Source organism: Rhipicephalus microplus, chromosome 7 (genome assembly GCF_043290135.1).
Source record: "Rhipicephalus microplus isolate Deutch F79 chromosome 7, USDA_Rmic, whole genome shotgun sequence".
Lineage (NCBI taxonomy): Eukaryota > Metazoa > Arthropoda > Arachnida > Ixodida > Ixodidae > Rhipicephalus > Rhipicephalus microplus.
Window position 1 is genome coordinate 141,825,833 of NC_134706.1, and position 16,802 is coordinate 141,842,634.

The 16,802-nt window shown below is 45.3% G+C and overlaps 1 protein-coding gene across 6 annotated transcripts in view; it reads left to right on the plus strand.

The window, feature by feature from the left end:
- Positions 1 to 16,802, plus strand: part of LOC119182337 (uncharacterized) — a 50,350-nt gene that overhangs the window by 9,337 nt on the left and 24,211 nt on the right. For 5 of the 6 annotated variants that reach the window (XM_075869813.1, XM_075869814.1, XM_075869816.1 and 2 more), the window contains exon 3: positions 10,065 to 10,097. In XM_075869813.1, the coding sequence (XP_075725928.1) occupies positions 10,065 to 10,097 (33 nt within the window). Of the gene's footprint in view, positions 1 to 10,064; positions 10,098 to 10,161; positions 10,515 to 16,802 lie in introns of those variants that run through there. The other variant, XR_012885081.1, reaches the window with a different exon arrangement.

Below are 16,802 nucleotides of genomic sequence, written 5' to 3' on the forward strand. Positions count from 1 at the left end.
TCTTAACCCCTAAGCATTAAAATTACCCATATGTGTTCTCGGCGTTGGTGGGTAGATATGAAAAGTCAGTAATCTGTGGCACATACCCACGGCATATGTAAACTCGTACCGTAAATTCCGTAGAAACCCATGAATCCAGTAGCCGGCGGCTCGTTGTCACCGTCTCCATTTACGTGAGAAGGGTTAAATTAAGAGAGAACACAAATAAAAGATAAAATATGACGTCACAATCAGAAGCGGTAGCGACGTCGTGCAGTTGCCCGACATGGTGCAAAATGGAAAGTTTTCTTATTAGCTTACCTGTTAGGTGCTGTTTCTTATTCTCGATTTTATTACACTTCGCGTCTCACTAAATGCACATGGAAGAAACAAAAAAAAAATCAAAGCATATCCATGGAATGAATGATGATGTGTGGGGCGAAGCGTCCATCAATTCATCCGTGCTTCTGTCCGTGCGTTCATCCGTCGATACGTGCGCCCGTTGGTGCGTCCGTCCATCCATGCGTCAGTCCATCCGTACGTGCGCCCGTTCATGCGTGCATCCATGAGTCCTTCCATGTGCCTGTCTGTCTGTCCGTTTGCTTGTATGTCTGTCCATCCGTGTGTCCATCCGTACATATGGTGAACACTTCAAATATAGCCATCTTGCTCCTTTTTATCATGTATTCATCGTATAAAAGTACCGCCATTCAGCAGACAATCCAAGGACTAAACGAGAGTATGTACCACAGTTTTGCTGCCAGTGCTTTGTAAACACCGAGAGCGTGATAATGACACCGTGCTATGTTTTTCATAACATGTGGACATGTAAATATGGGCCCGAGGGTGGGTATTTGCCACTGGTATGCGGGCGGCTAGCTACTGCTACTACAACTACATACCTCGGTGGGTGAACAGACCCATTCCTTAAGGAGCTTCGCCCCCAAAAACACAAAGATTCAAGAAGGAAAGTAGTTTATTAGCCAAATGACGTACTTACAAAACGCACAAAAAACTTCACCGAGGCAATTGTAATACAACTGTTCATGAGCACAATAGCTTATTAGCTCGTAATCTCACGTTGCCCAATCACCGAAATATACTGCAACGAGACAATAGCTTTGATAATATAACTTTGGCAGTAGTAGAGCCCATCGTCGCGTTGCTTAGCGAGTCGCATTCACCGTCACCAAAGGCGAGGGCACGCCGACCGCGCGCCAACGAAAGCAGTTGATAGTCACATGGCCGGCTACATACACATTGTGCAAGATAGTTCAGTTCTGAAATTTCACGCCTGTAAACAGCACATAAAAATACGTAAACTACCGAAGGTACGCAAGGAACCACCACCGCTAAGTGAGTGACGCCTCGTTGACCTGGTAATGTGCCGAACAAAAAAACACGCCGAACTAAACACAAGCTCTGATAGCAGATTGCCTGGATACGCCCCTCTCCTCATATAATGCACTCGACGTAAAAAATTAATGCAATCAATCATTTCGCGAGGTGTGAGACACACCACAAAGTTTATAGTTAACTTTGACATATATACAATGACAACTATTTGAAGAAAAAAATACATTTAATTTTTTTTAGTTTTGGTTGTTTGTCCCCTCTTCTCCTAGTTGTGCTTCTAGCGTGGGCGGGCGTTGTTGCCGGTGGCAAAAGTTTTCTGACTTTTTTCGTTCCAAGTTTCGCGACCTATATAACTTGACCATGACATACCAACCCGCGGGTATGGGTCACTATTTGGCTTAAAACGTTTGACGACGGATGAGACGAACTTGTGAGATTAGAGAGTAATAGCCGAGCGGTTCAGCGGGCCAGTGGGCCCAGCGATCGAGTGGAGACAAAAACTGCGCTTGCGCAGCACGTTGGAGGAGCCAGCAATTTTACGGAGTGAGCCGCTCGCCTACTCGTGTAGCATAGCCTCAGCGGAGCGTGCGCAGTGGTTTTACGTGGGAACGTTCTTTAGAAAAAGTCTCTGCTCGATTGAACGTCAATATGTACTGTGATGAGGTTGTCACCGGCGATTGCTATAGTAGTCATTGTCGACGCACTACGAAGCAAACCGAGGCAAATCCGGAGTGCCTGGGACTGAACACTCTGTAACGTACGTAGCCTTGTTTTGCTTGCATTGGTCATTGCCGGTAAGCTGTACCGCAGGAAACCGAAAAAAGCACCCTGTACAGCTGTAGCATTGCACTGGGAGACATTCCCCAAGTCCTCCCTGCAAATAACTTGAGTATATTACAAATGTCTATTAACCATTTTTTTTTCATGTACGAAACGTGATCGCTCCAGATAGATTTCTGTCAATTATGACGCCCAAAAACTTGTGAGATTGACCGTATGGTACAGTTTGACCGTTGATGCTAATGGTGTACTTTTTCATATGCTTTCGTGTAAAAGCTACGAGGGTGCATTTCTCAGAAAAACTTTCCAAGCCTCGATTTCGGAGGTAACGTAATGTTTCAGTGGCAGCTTTTTGAATTCGCCCTGGCAACTGCAGGCATGTTACAGCCGGTGCCCAAACGCAGATATAATCTGCGTACATTGATAGCCTAACTGCGCTTGGCAGATGCCCAAACGCAGATATAATCTGCGTACATTGATAGCCTAACTGCGCTTGGCAGATGCTCAGTGAGAGCAATTAGCGTAAGATTGAACAGCACAGGGCTGAGTACGCCAGCCTGGGAGACGCCATGGTGGCTGAAATGTGGAGAGCTTTTCCCGTGTTCAGTGACAAATAGCTACGTATCTAGTGATACATCCGACCACCTACTCCTACATCTTCGAGAGCGGCGAGAACAGCTTCATGCGTAACGTTGTCATACGCCGCTTTGACGTCTAGGAACAAAGATCCGCAGAGTCACTTACGGCCTTTCTCGTGTCGGACGTAAGTGACAAGGTCGACAACGTTGTCAATCGATGATCGTCCACGCCGAAATCCTGCCATGGCATCTGCGTATATGTTGTTGCACTCCAAGTACCACTCCAGGCGTCCCAAGATCATCCTCTCCATAACTTCACCTACACAACTGGGCAATGCGATCGGGCGACGAGATTAGAGCTCCAACGGTGACTTGCCTGGCTTCAGAAGTGGAACTAGGCGGTTTGTCTTCCAGCTTGTCGGGAGCGCTCCATCTTGCCAGGATTTGTTGTACAACTCCAGAAGCAGAATTCTCGCTCGTTCACCCTGATGACACAGGACCCCATAAGAAATATATCGGGCCCTGGTGCCGACGTGCGTTCACACAAAGCTAGTACTGCTCTGAGTTCAACGATGGGAAAAGGCATATCCATGCGGGAATTCAGTGTTTGTGCACAATTTGTCGAGGGCAATAGGCTATGGGGCACTGCGAGTGGCCCAGATACTCGGGCACAGAAGCCTTCTGCCACGTCAATGCCACGTCTCTGTTCAGAAAGTGCGAAAGATTTGAGTGGATTTTGTGACTACTGAGTGGGTTTTGTGCGAAGACCTCGTACCGTCTTCCACAATTGTGATAAATGTTTTTGTAGGTCAGGCGACTCACAAAAAACAGCCCAATGTTGTGACTCGAGTTTATTTATCAGGCGCTGCATCTTCTTTTGTATACGTCGAGCGATTCGTAAGTCTTCCATTGTTTTTGTGCGTTGGTATCTTCGTTCAGCACACCGTCGTGAGAGAATGGTCATAGGAGTAGGCATGTGCTACTTATAAGATTGCATAGCCAGCAGTGCAACCGCACTAGTTGGTTCACGAATATTACGGTCTACTTCAAAAGCAGTTCTGAGACCTGGCGTGACCCTGAGGTAGAATACATCGTTGCCACGCGAAATTATGGGGTTCGAGTACGGCTAGAACAATCACATTAAATGCGAAGCATTGCTTAGCAAACGTCGGGAACTTTGAGCGTATCTATCCATCTATCTAGCCACTTACGTTTGGGTGCTCTCGTGGTCACACACTTCCCTTGGCGTGAACCAAATTCAGCATGGGAGGGTAAGATGGTTTCACGACTATGACGCGCTGGTCAAGACATGAATAATGTCACAATCTTGTCGCATACGTCGTCAAACACTTCCCGTCAGACAGTGGGACATACTCACTGGCGGGTATGTGCCGCTAGTAAGCGGGTATGTGCCACAGGTGATTGACACTTAGTATCTACCCAGGAATGACGAGAACACAGATGGGCAATTTTAACACGTGACCGTTAAGCAATACCCAACATTGGTAGCGTCGACCCAACGAAAGCATAGAATAAATTTCAGTGTTAAGAAAAAGCTGACATAGGTATCGTTGGCCACCAGACGGATGAGCATAATGAATTTCAGTGTCCCAGCAGAAATCTAACCCAAGCATTCTGTGTGGCAGTCAAGCATTCTACAACAAAGCTACGCCAGGTCTCGGAACTACTTTTAAAAAAGACGCTTACCTTCGTGAAACTTCAATAGTAGTTGCAGTGCTGCCTATCCAATTTTATAAACATTACATATGTACTCCTTTCATACAGCCGTCACGTCAGGTTAACGTCAATAACGGGGAGGTGCCATGTGCTGAAATTGGTTTAGGTAGCAGTTTGAAGGGCCACCATCTTCGCGAGCATGAGCACTTCATGTAAGCTTCTGGTGTTGCTAAAAACATTTCCAGCTTACATCGTTGTGCAAGTGGAAAACTGCGTATATAAACATCTGCAACTCTTCAACATATGTCTTTGCGTGCAACATTTGTACATACATTTAACGTCATTATTTCCCCACGTGTCACACAATAAGAAAATACTACACGGTCACCTTCCCTCCACGTGCCGCCCCGCCGCGGTGGTCTAGTGGCTAAGGTACTCGGCTGCTGACCCGCAGGGCGCGGGTTCGAATCCCGGCTGCGGCGGCTGCATTTCCGATGGAGGCGGAAGTGTTGTAGGCCCGTGTGCTCAGATTTGGGTGCACGTTAAAGAACCCCAGGTGGTCTAAATTTCCGGAGCCCTCCACTACGGCGTCTCTCATAATCATATAGTGGTTTTGGGACGTTAAACCCCACATATCAATCAAATCAATCCCTCCACGTGCTTCGCATAAAGTTGATTCCCAGGTACGTGCGATGTGCCGAATTTTTTTATTTCTATGCATTAGATGGGTTAACACTGCCGATTCTAGCGTTTAGGTGCAAAGCTCCTTAGGGCTGACTTTGCTGCTGTCCATCCCGCCCCACAAAACCAAAACTAAACATTCGCACAACAATAGCAACAAAAAAAAAACGGAAACGTGTGTAAACAACCGACTTTGTGTGTAATGACCTATACAACCACACAATACATGATCACTTGCACCATCTGTCTGTTCGTCCGCTAATCCATCCATCAATCTGTCCATCCGCCCATCTGTCCATCCAACCATCTGTCCATCCGTCCATCTGTGCATTCCTTCGTGCATGCATCTGTGCACACGTCCACCTGTCCGCCCGTACGTGCACCCATCCGTTATTTATACTAGTCAGCGACTTAACATACTTATAATGAACCTTAGGACCTGTACCTTCGTGCACTCGTCATCATTCACGTCGTGGAAGTGCGCTGATTTTTTTAACGCCCACAAATAAATTTACCCATGTCTGTTCGTGCCGTTCCTTGATTTATATACACTATCGGACACCTTCAGTGCATTGCGCTTACTACAGTTAATCTGACATGATGGCTGTATCGTAGGAGTTCATACGTGATGTTTATAAAATTAAATAGCTATGACTGCATTTGCAAGGGACGCTTCAGAAACATTGTGGTCTACTTGAAAATAAGTTGCGAGACCTACACCCAGCATGGCTCTGTGGTTGAATACTTGGTTGCCACGCAGAATGCTGGTGCTTGTTTCCTGCTGGGACCCTAACATTGTTTCTATACGTTCGTCGGGTCATCGTAGCCGATGTCAGCTTTTTCTTAACCCCTAAGCATTAAAATTACCCATATGCGTTCTCGGCGTTGGTGGGTAGATATGAAAAGTCAGTAATCTGTGTCACATACCCACGGCATATGTAAACTCGTACCGTAAATTCCGTAGAAACCCATGAATCCAGTAGCCGGCGGCTCGTTGCCACCGTCTCCATTTACGTGAGAAGGGTTAAATTAAGAGAGAACACAAATAAAAGATAAAATATGACGTCGCAATCAGAAGCGGTAGCGACGTCGTGCAGTTGCCCGACATGGCGCAAAATGGAAAGTTTTCTTATTAGCTTACCTGTTAGGTGCTGTTTCTTATTCTCGATTTTATTACACTTCGCGTCTCACTAAATGCACATGGAAGAAACAAAAAAAAATCAAAGCATATCCATGGAATGAATGATGACGTGTGGGGCGAAGCGTCCATCAATTCATCCGTGCTTCTGTCCGTGCGTTCATCCGTCGATACGTGCGCCCGTTGGTGCGTCCGTCCATCCATGCGTCAGTCCATCCGTACGTGCGCCCGTTCATGCGTGCATCCATGAGTCCTTCCATGTGCCTGTCTGTCTGTCCGTTTGCTTGTATGTCTGTCCATCCGTGTGTCCATCCGTCCATATGGTGAACACTTCAAATATAGCCATCTTGCTCCTTTTTATCATGTATTCATCGTATAAAAGTACCGCCATTCAGCAGACAATCCAAGGACTAAACGAGAGTATGTACCACAGTTTTGCTGCCAGTGCTTTGTTAACACCGAGAGCGTGATAATGACACCGTGCTATGTTTTTCATAACATGTGGAGTTGTAAATATGGGCCCGAGGGTGGGTATTTGCCACTGGTATGCGGGCGGCTAGCTACTGCTACTACAACTACATACATCGGTGGGTGAACAGACCCATTCCTTAAGGAGCTTCGCCCCCAAAAACACAAAGATTGAAGAAGGAAAGTAGTTTATTAGCCAAATGACGTACTTACAAAACGCACAAAAAACTTCACCGAGGCAATTGTAATACAACTGTTCATGAGCACAATAGCTTATATAGCTCGTAATCTCACGTTGCCCAATCACCGAAATATACTGAAACGAGACAATAGCTTTGATAATATAACTTTGGCAGTAGTAGAGTACATCGTCGCGTTGCTTAGCGAGTCGCATTCACCGTCACCAAAGGCGAGGGCACGCCGACCGTGCGCCAAGGAAAGCAGTTGGTAGTCACATGGCCGGCTACATACACATTCTGTAAGATAGTTCAGTTCTGATATGTCACGCCTGTAAGCAGCACATAAAAGTACGTAAACTACCGAAGGTACGCACGGAACCACTACCGCTAAGTGAGTGACGCCTCGTTGACCTGGTAATGCGCCGAACAAAAGAACACGCAGAACTAAACAAAAGCTCTGGTAGCAGGTTGCCTGGATACGCCCCTCTCCTCATATAATGCACTCGACGTAAAAAATAATGCAATCAACCATTTCGCGAGGTGTGAGATACACCACGAAGTTTATAGTTAACTTTGACATATATACAATGACAACTATTTGAAGAAAAAAATACATTGAATTTTTTTTTTAGTTTTGGTTGTTTGTCCCCTCTTCTCCTAGTTGTGCTTCTAGCGTGGGCGGGCGTTGTTGCCGGTGGCAAAAGTTTTCTGACTTTTTTCGTTCCAAGTTTCGCGACCTATATAACTTGACCATGACATACCAACCCGCAGGTATGGGTCACTATTTGGCTTAAAACGTTTGACAACGGATGAGACGAACTTGTGAGATTAGAGAGTAATAGCCGAGCGGTTCAGCGGGCCAGTGGGCCCAGCGATCGAGTGGAGACAAAAACTGCGCTTGCGCAGCACGTTGGAGGAGCCAGCAATTTTATGGAGCGAGCTGCTCGTCTACTCGTGTAGCATAGCCTCAGCGGAGCGTGCGCAGTGGTTTTACGTGGGAACGTTCTTTAGGAAAAGTCTCTGCTCGATTGACTGCAGGTTCAACCTTGTTAAACAGATGTAAAGTAGCCGCTTGGGCTAGTTGGAACACACTCATCACGTTCAGCGTATGCCACAATCAGCGGTTGTGTTGTGCACTATCTTCTGATTTAGTGCATTTTAGGTGGCACATACCCGCCCATGGGTATGTGCCCCCGTCTGGCAGGACGTGTTTGACGACGTACGTGATAGGATTGTGACATTATTGAGATCTTGAGCAGCGCATCATCTTCGTCAAACCATCCTGCCCTTCCATAATAATTTTGGTTCACTCCAAGTTAAGGGGGTGATCACGAGAGCACCCACACGTAAGCGGCTAGATAGATAAATAGATATGCTCAAAGTCGCCGAAGTTTGCTAAGAAATGCTTCGCATTAAAAAAAATTGCACGTGAGAAAAGTCACATTTTGAATGAATGGAGCCCACGACTACGGAGAGGAAAGTAGACGCAGTTTTTTTTGCGTGCACCCCCTCGATTGCTGATTCACAGCTTTGCCTATTGCACGCGCATGTGCCGCTAAGTTTTCTAGCCTCCTTTATTTATTCATTGAGCGCATTTGCAGTTGTTAATAGGCATTTGTTGTTTCTTGCTTGTTTCTCCACTTCGTGTTCGCTCGATTGATTGAGTGATATGTGGGGCTTAACGTCCCAAAACCACCATATGATCATGAGAGACGCCGTAATGGAGGGCTCCGGAAATTTCAACCACTTGGTGTTCTTTAACGTGCACCCAAGTCTGAGCACACAGGTCTACAACATTTCCGCCTCCATCGGAAATGGATCCGCCGCAGCCGGGATGCAATCCTGCGACGAGCGGGTCAGCAGCCGAGTACCTTAGCCACTAGGCCACCACGGTGGGGCTTCGTGTTTGCTCGCTCAATCTGTAAGAATGAACACTTAACTACTATAACAGCTCTCTGTTACTCCAAACAACGTAGCTGATCTTAACGTGGCGCTGAGTCAAAAACATTGGGTACTCCTAATGTAACGTAAGGTGTCTCGCAAAAAGTTTACAACTTCGAAAGTAGTGAACATGCTTTTAAAGGGAGGGTCTATTCAAGCATCAACTAATTTCCACTATGCCATGTTGAACCTGACCATCCCCGAGCGGGTCTTGCCAGGTGACGTTCAGTTGACTCGCGTTTATTGTGGACCTAATAAATTTGTTTCACTCGCTTAATAGAGCGTCACGCTTCCAGAACTTTGTAGTGAGACAATATTAAAAATATTCTCAACGTGTAGGAATAAGGCATCTGCTCTCTGTCGTGTGTGGTTGTTCGTGCATGTTCAATGCCTATACTGAGCATTTTTTACCAATAAATTCTCATACAAAATCGAGCAACCACCTAACAAAACTTTGTCCTTGACGACTCATATTTGCTTGATTATCTGTGGCTAGGTTGCCCTTCAAATAAATTTAATTTGTGGAACAAATCACGCGGAATATGTGGTTCACGGTGTATGGCGCCCCACCTTTGCATTGAAATTGGCTGTCTCGAAAGCGAATTCTGCGGCACTTGTAGTGTTTCTTGTTTGTGCATGCGGACTGAAGAAAAGGACGAAAAGAAAGTGACACAAGGGCCAAAAAGAAAGAAAGGGCCAAGCGCTGTTCGGCTTCCGAAACCTTCTTGGAAGTGGGACCTTTTTTTTCTATTCTAGTGCTGTTTTTACAGTTGATCGCACTGAGAGAATGCACTGAAGCGAGGGCTAAGATAGCCTAATGTAATAACAGAATTTCTCATCTCAACCCTCATCGTTGCAAAACAGTGTCATAAACAGGTGGAATAAGATATAGATGTAAACACACTCGTATTCCTAAAGGGCACATGCTGTCAGCAGTGGTTAAATAAGTTCACCATTCCAGGTTGTAAATATATTGTGGCAAGAAACTTTTACTAAATACCAACAATGTCCATCGTTAAATAAGTACTCATGCATGTACACACAGCTATATTTAAGGAAACTATTATCAAGTATATTTTTCTTTTTTAACTAAACAACTTTTTTCTCGAACCATGCTTTGTTGCAGAATACGTGACTCTCTCTCCCCTTAACTCTTTCTATTTACTTTGTCAGCTCCAAAACGAAGAAGTAAATAATGTAATGTCTGTGCAGTTAGCGCTTACTTGATTCGATCCTTGCCATTCGCAAAATAATGTTCTTAAATGTAATGTATTTATTTCATTCCAGCTCTGCTAATGTCCACCGCCATCACCATGCATGGTAATTTTTGTTTTTCTACCTTTCGCACACTGTATAAGAAACAAATATCTTTCTTTATAAGCAGCATTTAGGCGCAACACCACGAAACTGCACTGAAGACCTCAAGTTGACTGGCGTGTGCTGCTTAAGTTTTTCCACGAGGACATTAATTTCATCCCAACCGTGGTGGTTTTCAGTTGTCTGCAATAACACACGCAAGTTGACACTGCTTCTGATATGACAACCTCAATGAAATGTTGAAGTATTGAGGAACTACTGAACGCAAGTAAAAAAAAAGATGCCGCAAATTTCACAGAATAATTTGGAGATAGCTTATCCTGCACATTAAAAACTAGGAGTGTTTTAGGAGTGCACATGTCAGATGGCGAGAGTTTTCACTGTATTTCTTTTCAGTTGGCTGGTTTAGAGATAAATAAAGATTGCATACTATCACATTGCACGTAAAATTTGCTGTAGTGACTTTTCAAAACCGAATAAAATCCCGGCTTCGCGCCTTGGCTAGTGTCGACAAATTATGGTTCTTTCGCAGACAGCTTTTCGCGTTGCTTCAAGTTCTGGGATGAGCCATACGTCAAGCATACGACCCCGGTGTAGGTAACCTTGGAGCGTCGAAGGCACGTGTGGATTAAACCGTTAAAATTCGCTTTTCCAAACTGCGCTATAGGATGGGGGATATGGACAACTATGTTAGTAGTTGTGTGTGTTTCGAGGAGAGCCCAGCGGACAGCGAGGCACATCAGTCACAAGCGAACCTTTTGAACTGTGTGGACGTTTTGTTTTCTTTGGTGTCGGTAGATAGGTTTCCTTATTTTAACTGGCTGCTTTTTTGCTTTTGAGTATTTACTACTAGAACAATAAGGTTAGGGACACTACAGTTTCCTTTGCAGCATACGCCCTAAAATCATACTTCGTGAACGCGCCACATGCGCGGACTTCTTTTTTCTTGTTTATTTCCGACAAGGCGGATAGCGACGAGAAGCGCACCACGTCATCATCATCATCACCACCACCACCACCACCACCATCATCATCATCATCATCATCATCATCATCATCATCATCATCATCATCATCATCATCATCATCATCATCACCACTTTGATTGCGCCCACTGCAGGGAAAAGGCCTTTCCCATGATCCGTCAATCAACCCGGTCTTGTGCTTTCTGCTGCCACGTTATACCTGCGAATTTTTTAATCAAATCGGCCAACCCAACTTTCTGCCCCCCCCCCCCCCTCGTGCATTTGCCTTCTCTGGAAATCCTGTCAGCTCCCCTAACGACCAGTGGTTATCCTGCCTACGCGCCACGTGCCCGGCCCATGTCTATTTTTTTTCCTTCATTTCAACTATGATATCCTTGACCTCGGTTCGTTCCCCGATCCACTCGGCTCTCTTCTTGTCTTTTAAGGTTACACACATCATTTTCGTTTCCATCGCTGGCTACGTCGTCCTCAATTTAAGCTGAAGCTTTTTTTTCAGCCTCCATGTTTATGCTCCGTAGGTAAGTTCCGGCAAGATGCAGTTGTTATATACCTTCCTCTTAAGGGATTGTGGCAATCTAACAGATATGAATAGAGAGTGCTTGCCGAATGTGCTCCACCAAATTCTTATTCTTCTAGGTATTTCAATCTCGTGGTTCGGCTCCGCGGTTAGTACCTGTCTTAAGTAGACATATTCCTCTACAAGTTCCAGCACATCTCTATCTATCGCAAAGCACTGTTTCCTGGCGAGACTGTTGCACAATACTTTAGGTTTGTGCATACTAATTTTCAGACCTACGCTTCTGCTTTCCGTGTTCAGTTTCGTCCTTTGACTTACTCGTCAATGCAATGTTGTCAGTGAATCGCAGGTTACTCAGATACTCTCCATTAACTCTTATCTCTAACTGCTCCCAATATAGGGCCCTGAAAACCTTCTGTAAACACGAGGTGAACAGCATTGGAGAGATCGAGTCTCCCTGCCTTAGACTCTTCTTTTTTCGAATTCTGTCAGTTTCATTATGGAAGGCTATGGTGGCTGTGGATCCACTGCAGATTTCTTTGAGTGTGTTTACGTAGGATTCGTCGCTGCCCTAATTACGCAGTGGCTGCATCACGGCTGATGTCTCGATTGAGTCAAACACCTTCACACAATCTATGAAAGCTATGTATAGGGTTTGGTTGCATTCCGCGCGTATCTCTATCACTCGATTGATTGCATGAATATTAGTACTCCTTTCGATGACGCCAACGACTTCATAAGAGACGTCGTTCTCCGCTATGATGCCCGACCTGTTATCACAGATTATGTTACAGCCTACACGGCGCAGTCGCTCCGTGATATCTTGCAGCTAAGTGGTACACCACACACCGAACTGCTACAGCGTACCACCCGCAGAACATTGAGTTAAACGAGGGCCTCAGTGGAACAATTGCCAATATGCTTTCGATGTATGTAGTCTTGGACCAGAAGCATTTGGACGAAGTTCTACCATACGTAAGATTTTACTACAACACGGATCTCTAGAAAACCACCGTATTTGCATCTGCTATTGTCTCGTTTATGGCCACAATGTCACTATGATGCTTGACGTAATGCTCCGGCCGACTCCGTCTGCCATCACCTCTCAGGAAACAAAAGTCTTCGTTAAGCGTAACGAACGCATTTTGTATCGTCATGACCAAGATTCTCGCCATCACAGAGCGGGGGCGCAAAACACGGGTGATCTGGTCTGTTTTTCGACGGCAATACGATGACGAAGCCGCTCAGAAATATTGTTGCGCGGGTATTTGGGATTCTGCCGCGTTCCGCATCACATTGGCAAAGTCATCTACGAAGTTGCGCCAACGGAAACATCACGCGGCTCTCGTCTACCACATTCATCCGATGTGGTTCATGTTGCCAGGATGAAACCGCTCCGACTGCAACCTACAACGTTTGGGGTGGCGCACCTGCAGTCGAGCCCATAGTGTCTCTTTTTGTCGTTTCCCTTTACTATTCAAGTCGTCGCAAACTTTCTTGGCTCAGCTTGAATTTTTGTAATGCCACGCGCTTGTGGCAATACAGGTTGAGAAGGAAGAAACAGGCGGTTGCTGTGGCTGAAAGTAAACAGCCATTCCTTGCGTCTCGAGCCCTGTGTCGTTTCTTCACGCGACAATATCAAGTAGACTGTACGAAATCCTGCATGGTCATTTAGTTTATTGAACTCTAATGTCGCCCCGATTCAATTATCTGTTTGTTTTGTAAATAGTTTGTAGCGAACGGACGGTAAGCTGATCGGTCTGATAATTATTGGAGTTAGCATCTCAAAACCACCTTATGCTTATGAGAGACGCCGTAGTGGAGAGCTTAGGAAATTTCGACCACCTGGGGTTCTTTAACGAGCACCTAAATCTGAACACACGGGCCTCAAGCAATGTCGCCTCCATCGAAAATGCAGCCGCCACGGCCAGGATTCAATTCCGTGACCTGCGGGTCAGCAGCTTAGTGCCGTAGCCACATCATGGCGGGTTAAGCTGACCGGCCAGTAATTTTTTCGAAGTTCTTGAAGTGTCTTTCTTTTGAATTAAGATGATGTTGGCGTTCTTCCAAGACTCTGGTACCCTTCCCGTGAACAGACACTTTGTATGTAAAACAGCCAACTTTTCTGACAGAATTTTTTCGCCCCATTTCAGCAGGACCATTGTTACCTTATCTTCACCAGCAGCTTTGCCTCTTTGCATTTCTTTTAGGGCTTTCATTAATTCTTTTTTCGTTAATGATATATTGTCAAATTTTTGTAGGCTATCAATGCTTCTTGCGATATAGGCTATCAATAGGCTATAAATGATTCTTACTTCATCCTGGTTGTTTGGTTGTTTCGGCTTCTGTATAGCTCCCTGCAGGACAGCTCCACCACCACGACTGTCCTAGATATATTGCTTGTGACATTGTCTTCTTTGTCCCTAGATGCACGCATCTGATTTTTGCCTGATGACAAGTTTGTCTTCTTAGCTTTTAGGCTTTTGTCGCTTTTTACAGCCTGCTCGATTCTTTCTATGTTCTACCTTCTGATGTAGGCTACGTTACACCTATTGATTAACTTCGAAAAGTCGACTAGCTCTACTGTAGGTTGCATTTGAGGCTTTCATGCCTTGTGGTCTCAAGGAGATTTTGCGTCTCCTGGATTATTTTGCCGGTGTCCTATTTAGTGACTGTGCTTCCGATTTCCATAGCACCCTCTTCGACAATGCTATTAAGATTAACGTTCATTGCATCAACGCTAACGTCGGTTGCCTCGTTTAGAGCTGCGAATCTATTCTGAAGCGAAACTCTGAATTCCTGTATATTTCCTCTCACCGCCAGTTTATTATTTGACTTCTTGCGTATCAGTAGTTGTCTTTGCTGTTTTAAATCCAGGTGTATACGAGCTCTCGCCATTCTATTGTCTCTGCATCGGGTCTTGCCAACAACTTCTACATCCTGTACAGTGTGCCTGGGTGTGCACATAAAATGGGGTATATTTATTATTTTAGTTTCGATGGACAAAAATTTTATATTTCATTTTATTTCGCCATGATGACTGCGCGACGTCCTCTTGTGGCTGGCCCGTTTTCTGTAAAGGTATTGGAGATTCGTAAATTGTTACGTTCAGCGAACTCTACTAACAACTCCCGTGTGACATTTCTATAGAGCTGCTGCCATACTCCCCCAGTGCATGGTCTCCGGCCTGTTTCTTGCCTACGTTGGCATTAAAGTAACCCATAAGTATAGCACGTACACTGTGTCCTTACTTTGGTAATTCCTGATTTGACGCCTTCATAGAAGCGTTCAACAAAATGATGATTAGGACTCAATGTAGGCGCGTAGGCCTGTACGACCCTCATCTTGTACCGTTTGTTAAACCTAATTACCATATTTGCGATCCTCCGACTGATGCTAGAGTAATACTTTGTTTTTCCTGCGTTGTTCCTGTGCATCAGAAACCCCACACCTAGTTATTTCAACTAATACACGTTAGTTTAAGGCGTTTCTGTTCTTCAGCACTGTAGACCACTCAGGTGTCGTCCTAACTCGGCTGAGCCCTATTGCATCCCATTTATTATTATCGAATTCCTCAAATAGCACAGCTAGACAATAGCCTTACAATATACTGCTCTAGCGTTAAACATAGCCGAGTTCAAATTCGTATGGCAGCTTGTCCATACCTAGCGATTCTTAGCACGCTCCGCTGCATTGCAGGTATGACCGCCGCCTTTGATAGTTGCTTCGCAGACGCTGGAGACGGATGGTCGACACTTAATATGTGCGTTATTGTGAGAGGCAGTGGCCAAGTACTGAACTAGGCTGGCCAATACTGCTTTTGTGAGGAAGTGCATTGTAGGCAGGTGGTCGCCAGTGAGGCCGCACCCCAGACCTTTTTTACAGCGAAAACTGTTATGAGATAAGAACACGGATCGCGCGCGGCGCCGTAGTTGTCCGCCGTCGCCGGTGATCGTGTCTGTAACTAGCATCGGACGAAGAAAAAACTTAGTCAATAAAAACCCCGATGACATAATGGGATAGATACCCGGGCTCCCTGCGTGCCAGCGCAGCATTCTACCACGGAGCCATGCCAGTGCTTGGAACTCGTTTCCAAACTGGCCTTAGGCAGGTTTGCTGTATGGAAAGAAATCGCGTTAATATGAGCAATAAAAAGTTTTAGATCATCACAGGAACAGCCAAGCATCAGAAAATGAGAATTGCACAACGAATGCGTCGTCTACTGCTCTGACACATTAGAAAAGCTGTTCTTGATCACCTACTAACTGTGGCTCATAGACGTTTCAGGTTTAATTATTCATCTTCGTCAGCCACTGCATCGAAAATTGCGCAAAATTCCTAATAAGTGTGTAGCGCACACCACGCTTCTCCAAAAAATGATGAAGGATAGTTTAGTGGATGCTGGCCTACTACACAAAAGTTACGATTATTTATGGCGTATTGTGGGTACCTAGCAGTGTGCTTGTAGCAGTTACCGAAAAAGAGTTTAGAAAAGGCTCTGAGAGGCCGCTCTTCTATCATTCGCTGTGAAAGCGCTGCGCGTTCCATGCAGGCCTGGTTTTTTTTCTTTTCCGACGTGTTGTTGGCATGAACACCAAACACTTGTCTTTCATTTTCCCTGTTTCTCATGCGATAACCATGAGAGCTGCTCGACTGAGAAACTTCCCGACGGTTTTAGACAGCAAGCCCAACAGGTCCAAGTCTAAAGGACGAGAGCGGCGGCTCAGACTTGTGCTGTCCCCGACGGAGAGCATCAATGATCAGGGACCACCTACACGGCCCCAGAATCTCCCGATTTCAAGTGAACTTTCCTTTTGTTTTCACCTCCGACTGCGCAATGGGGAACATGAGGTTTTACAGGGACAGTGCCTAAATTGCAGCATTTCTTATTCTAGTTTCCTCCCAGTTACATCCGGCGTCCTCCAAAGATCTGTACTCACACCCCTCTTTCCACATTCATATCTTCCAGTATCCATTTATTTGCCGCATACTGTGTCATCTATCACAGAGCATCGCACTAAAAATTCTGACCAAACAGTACTGAATTCCAGCTGGACCTTAATCGTCTACAACAGTAGTGCAATCTTTGGTGAATTAAGGTTATTCCCAACACACGCAAACTTATTTTATTTCAACGCCAGCGAAACCCTTTATCATTCTCATACCGATATAATTTCACTGTTAAACAATTTTCACCATATAAAT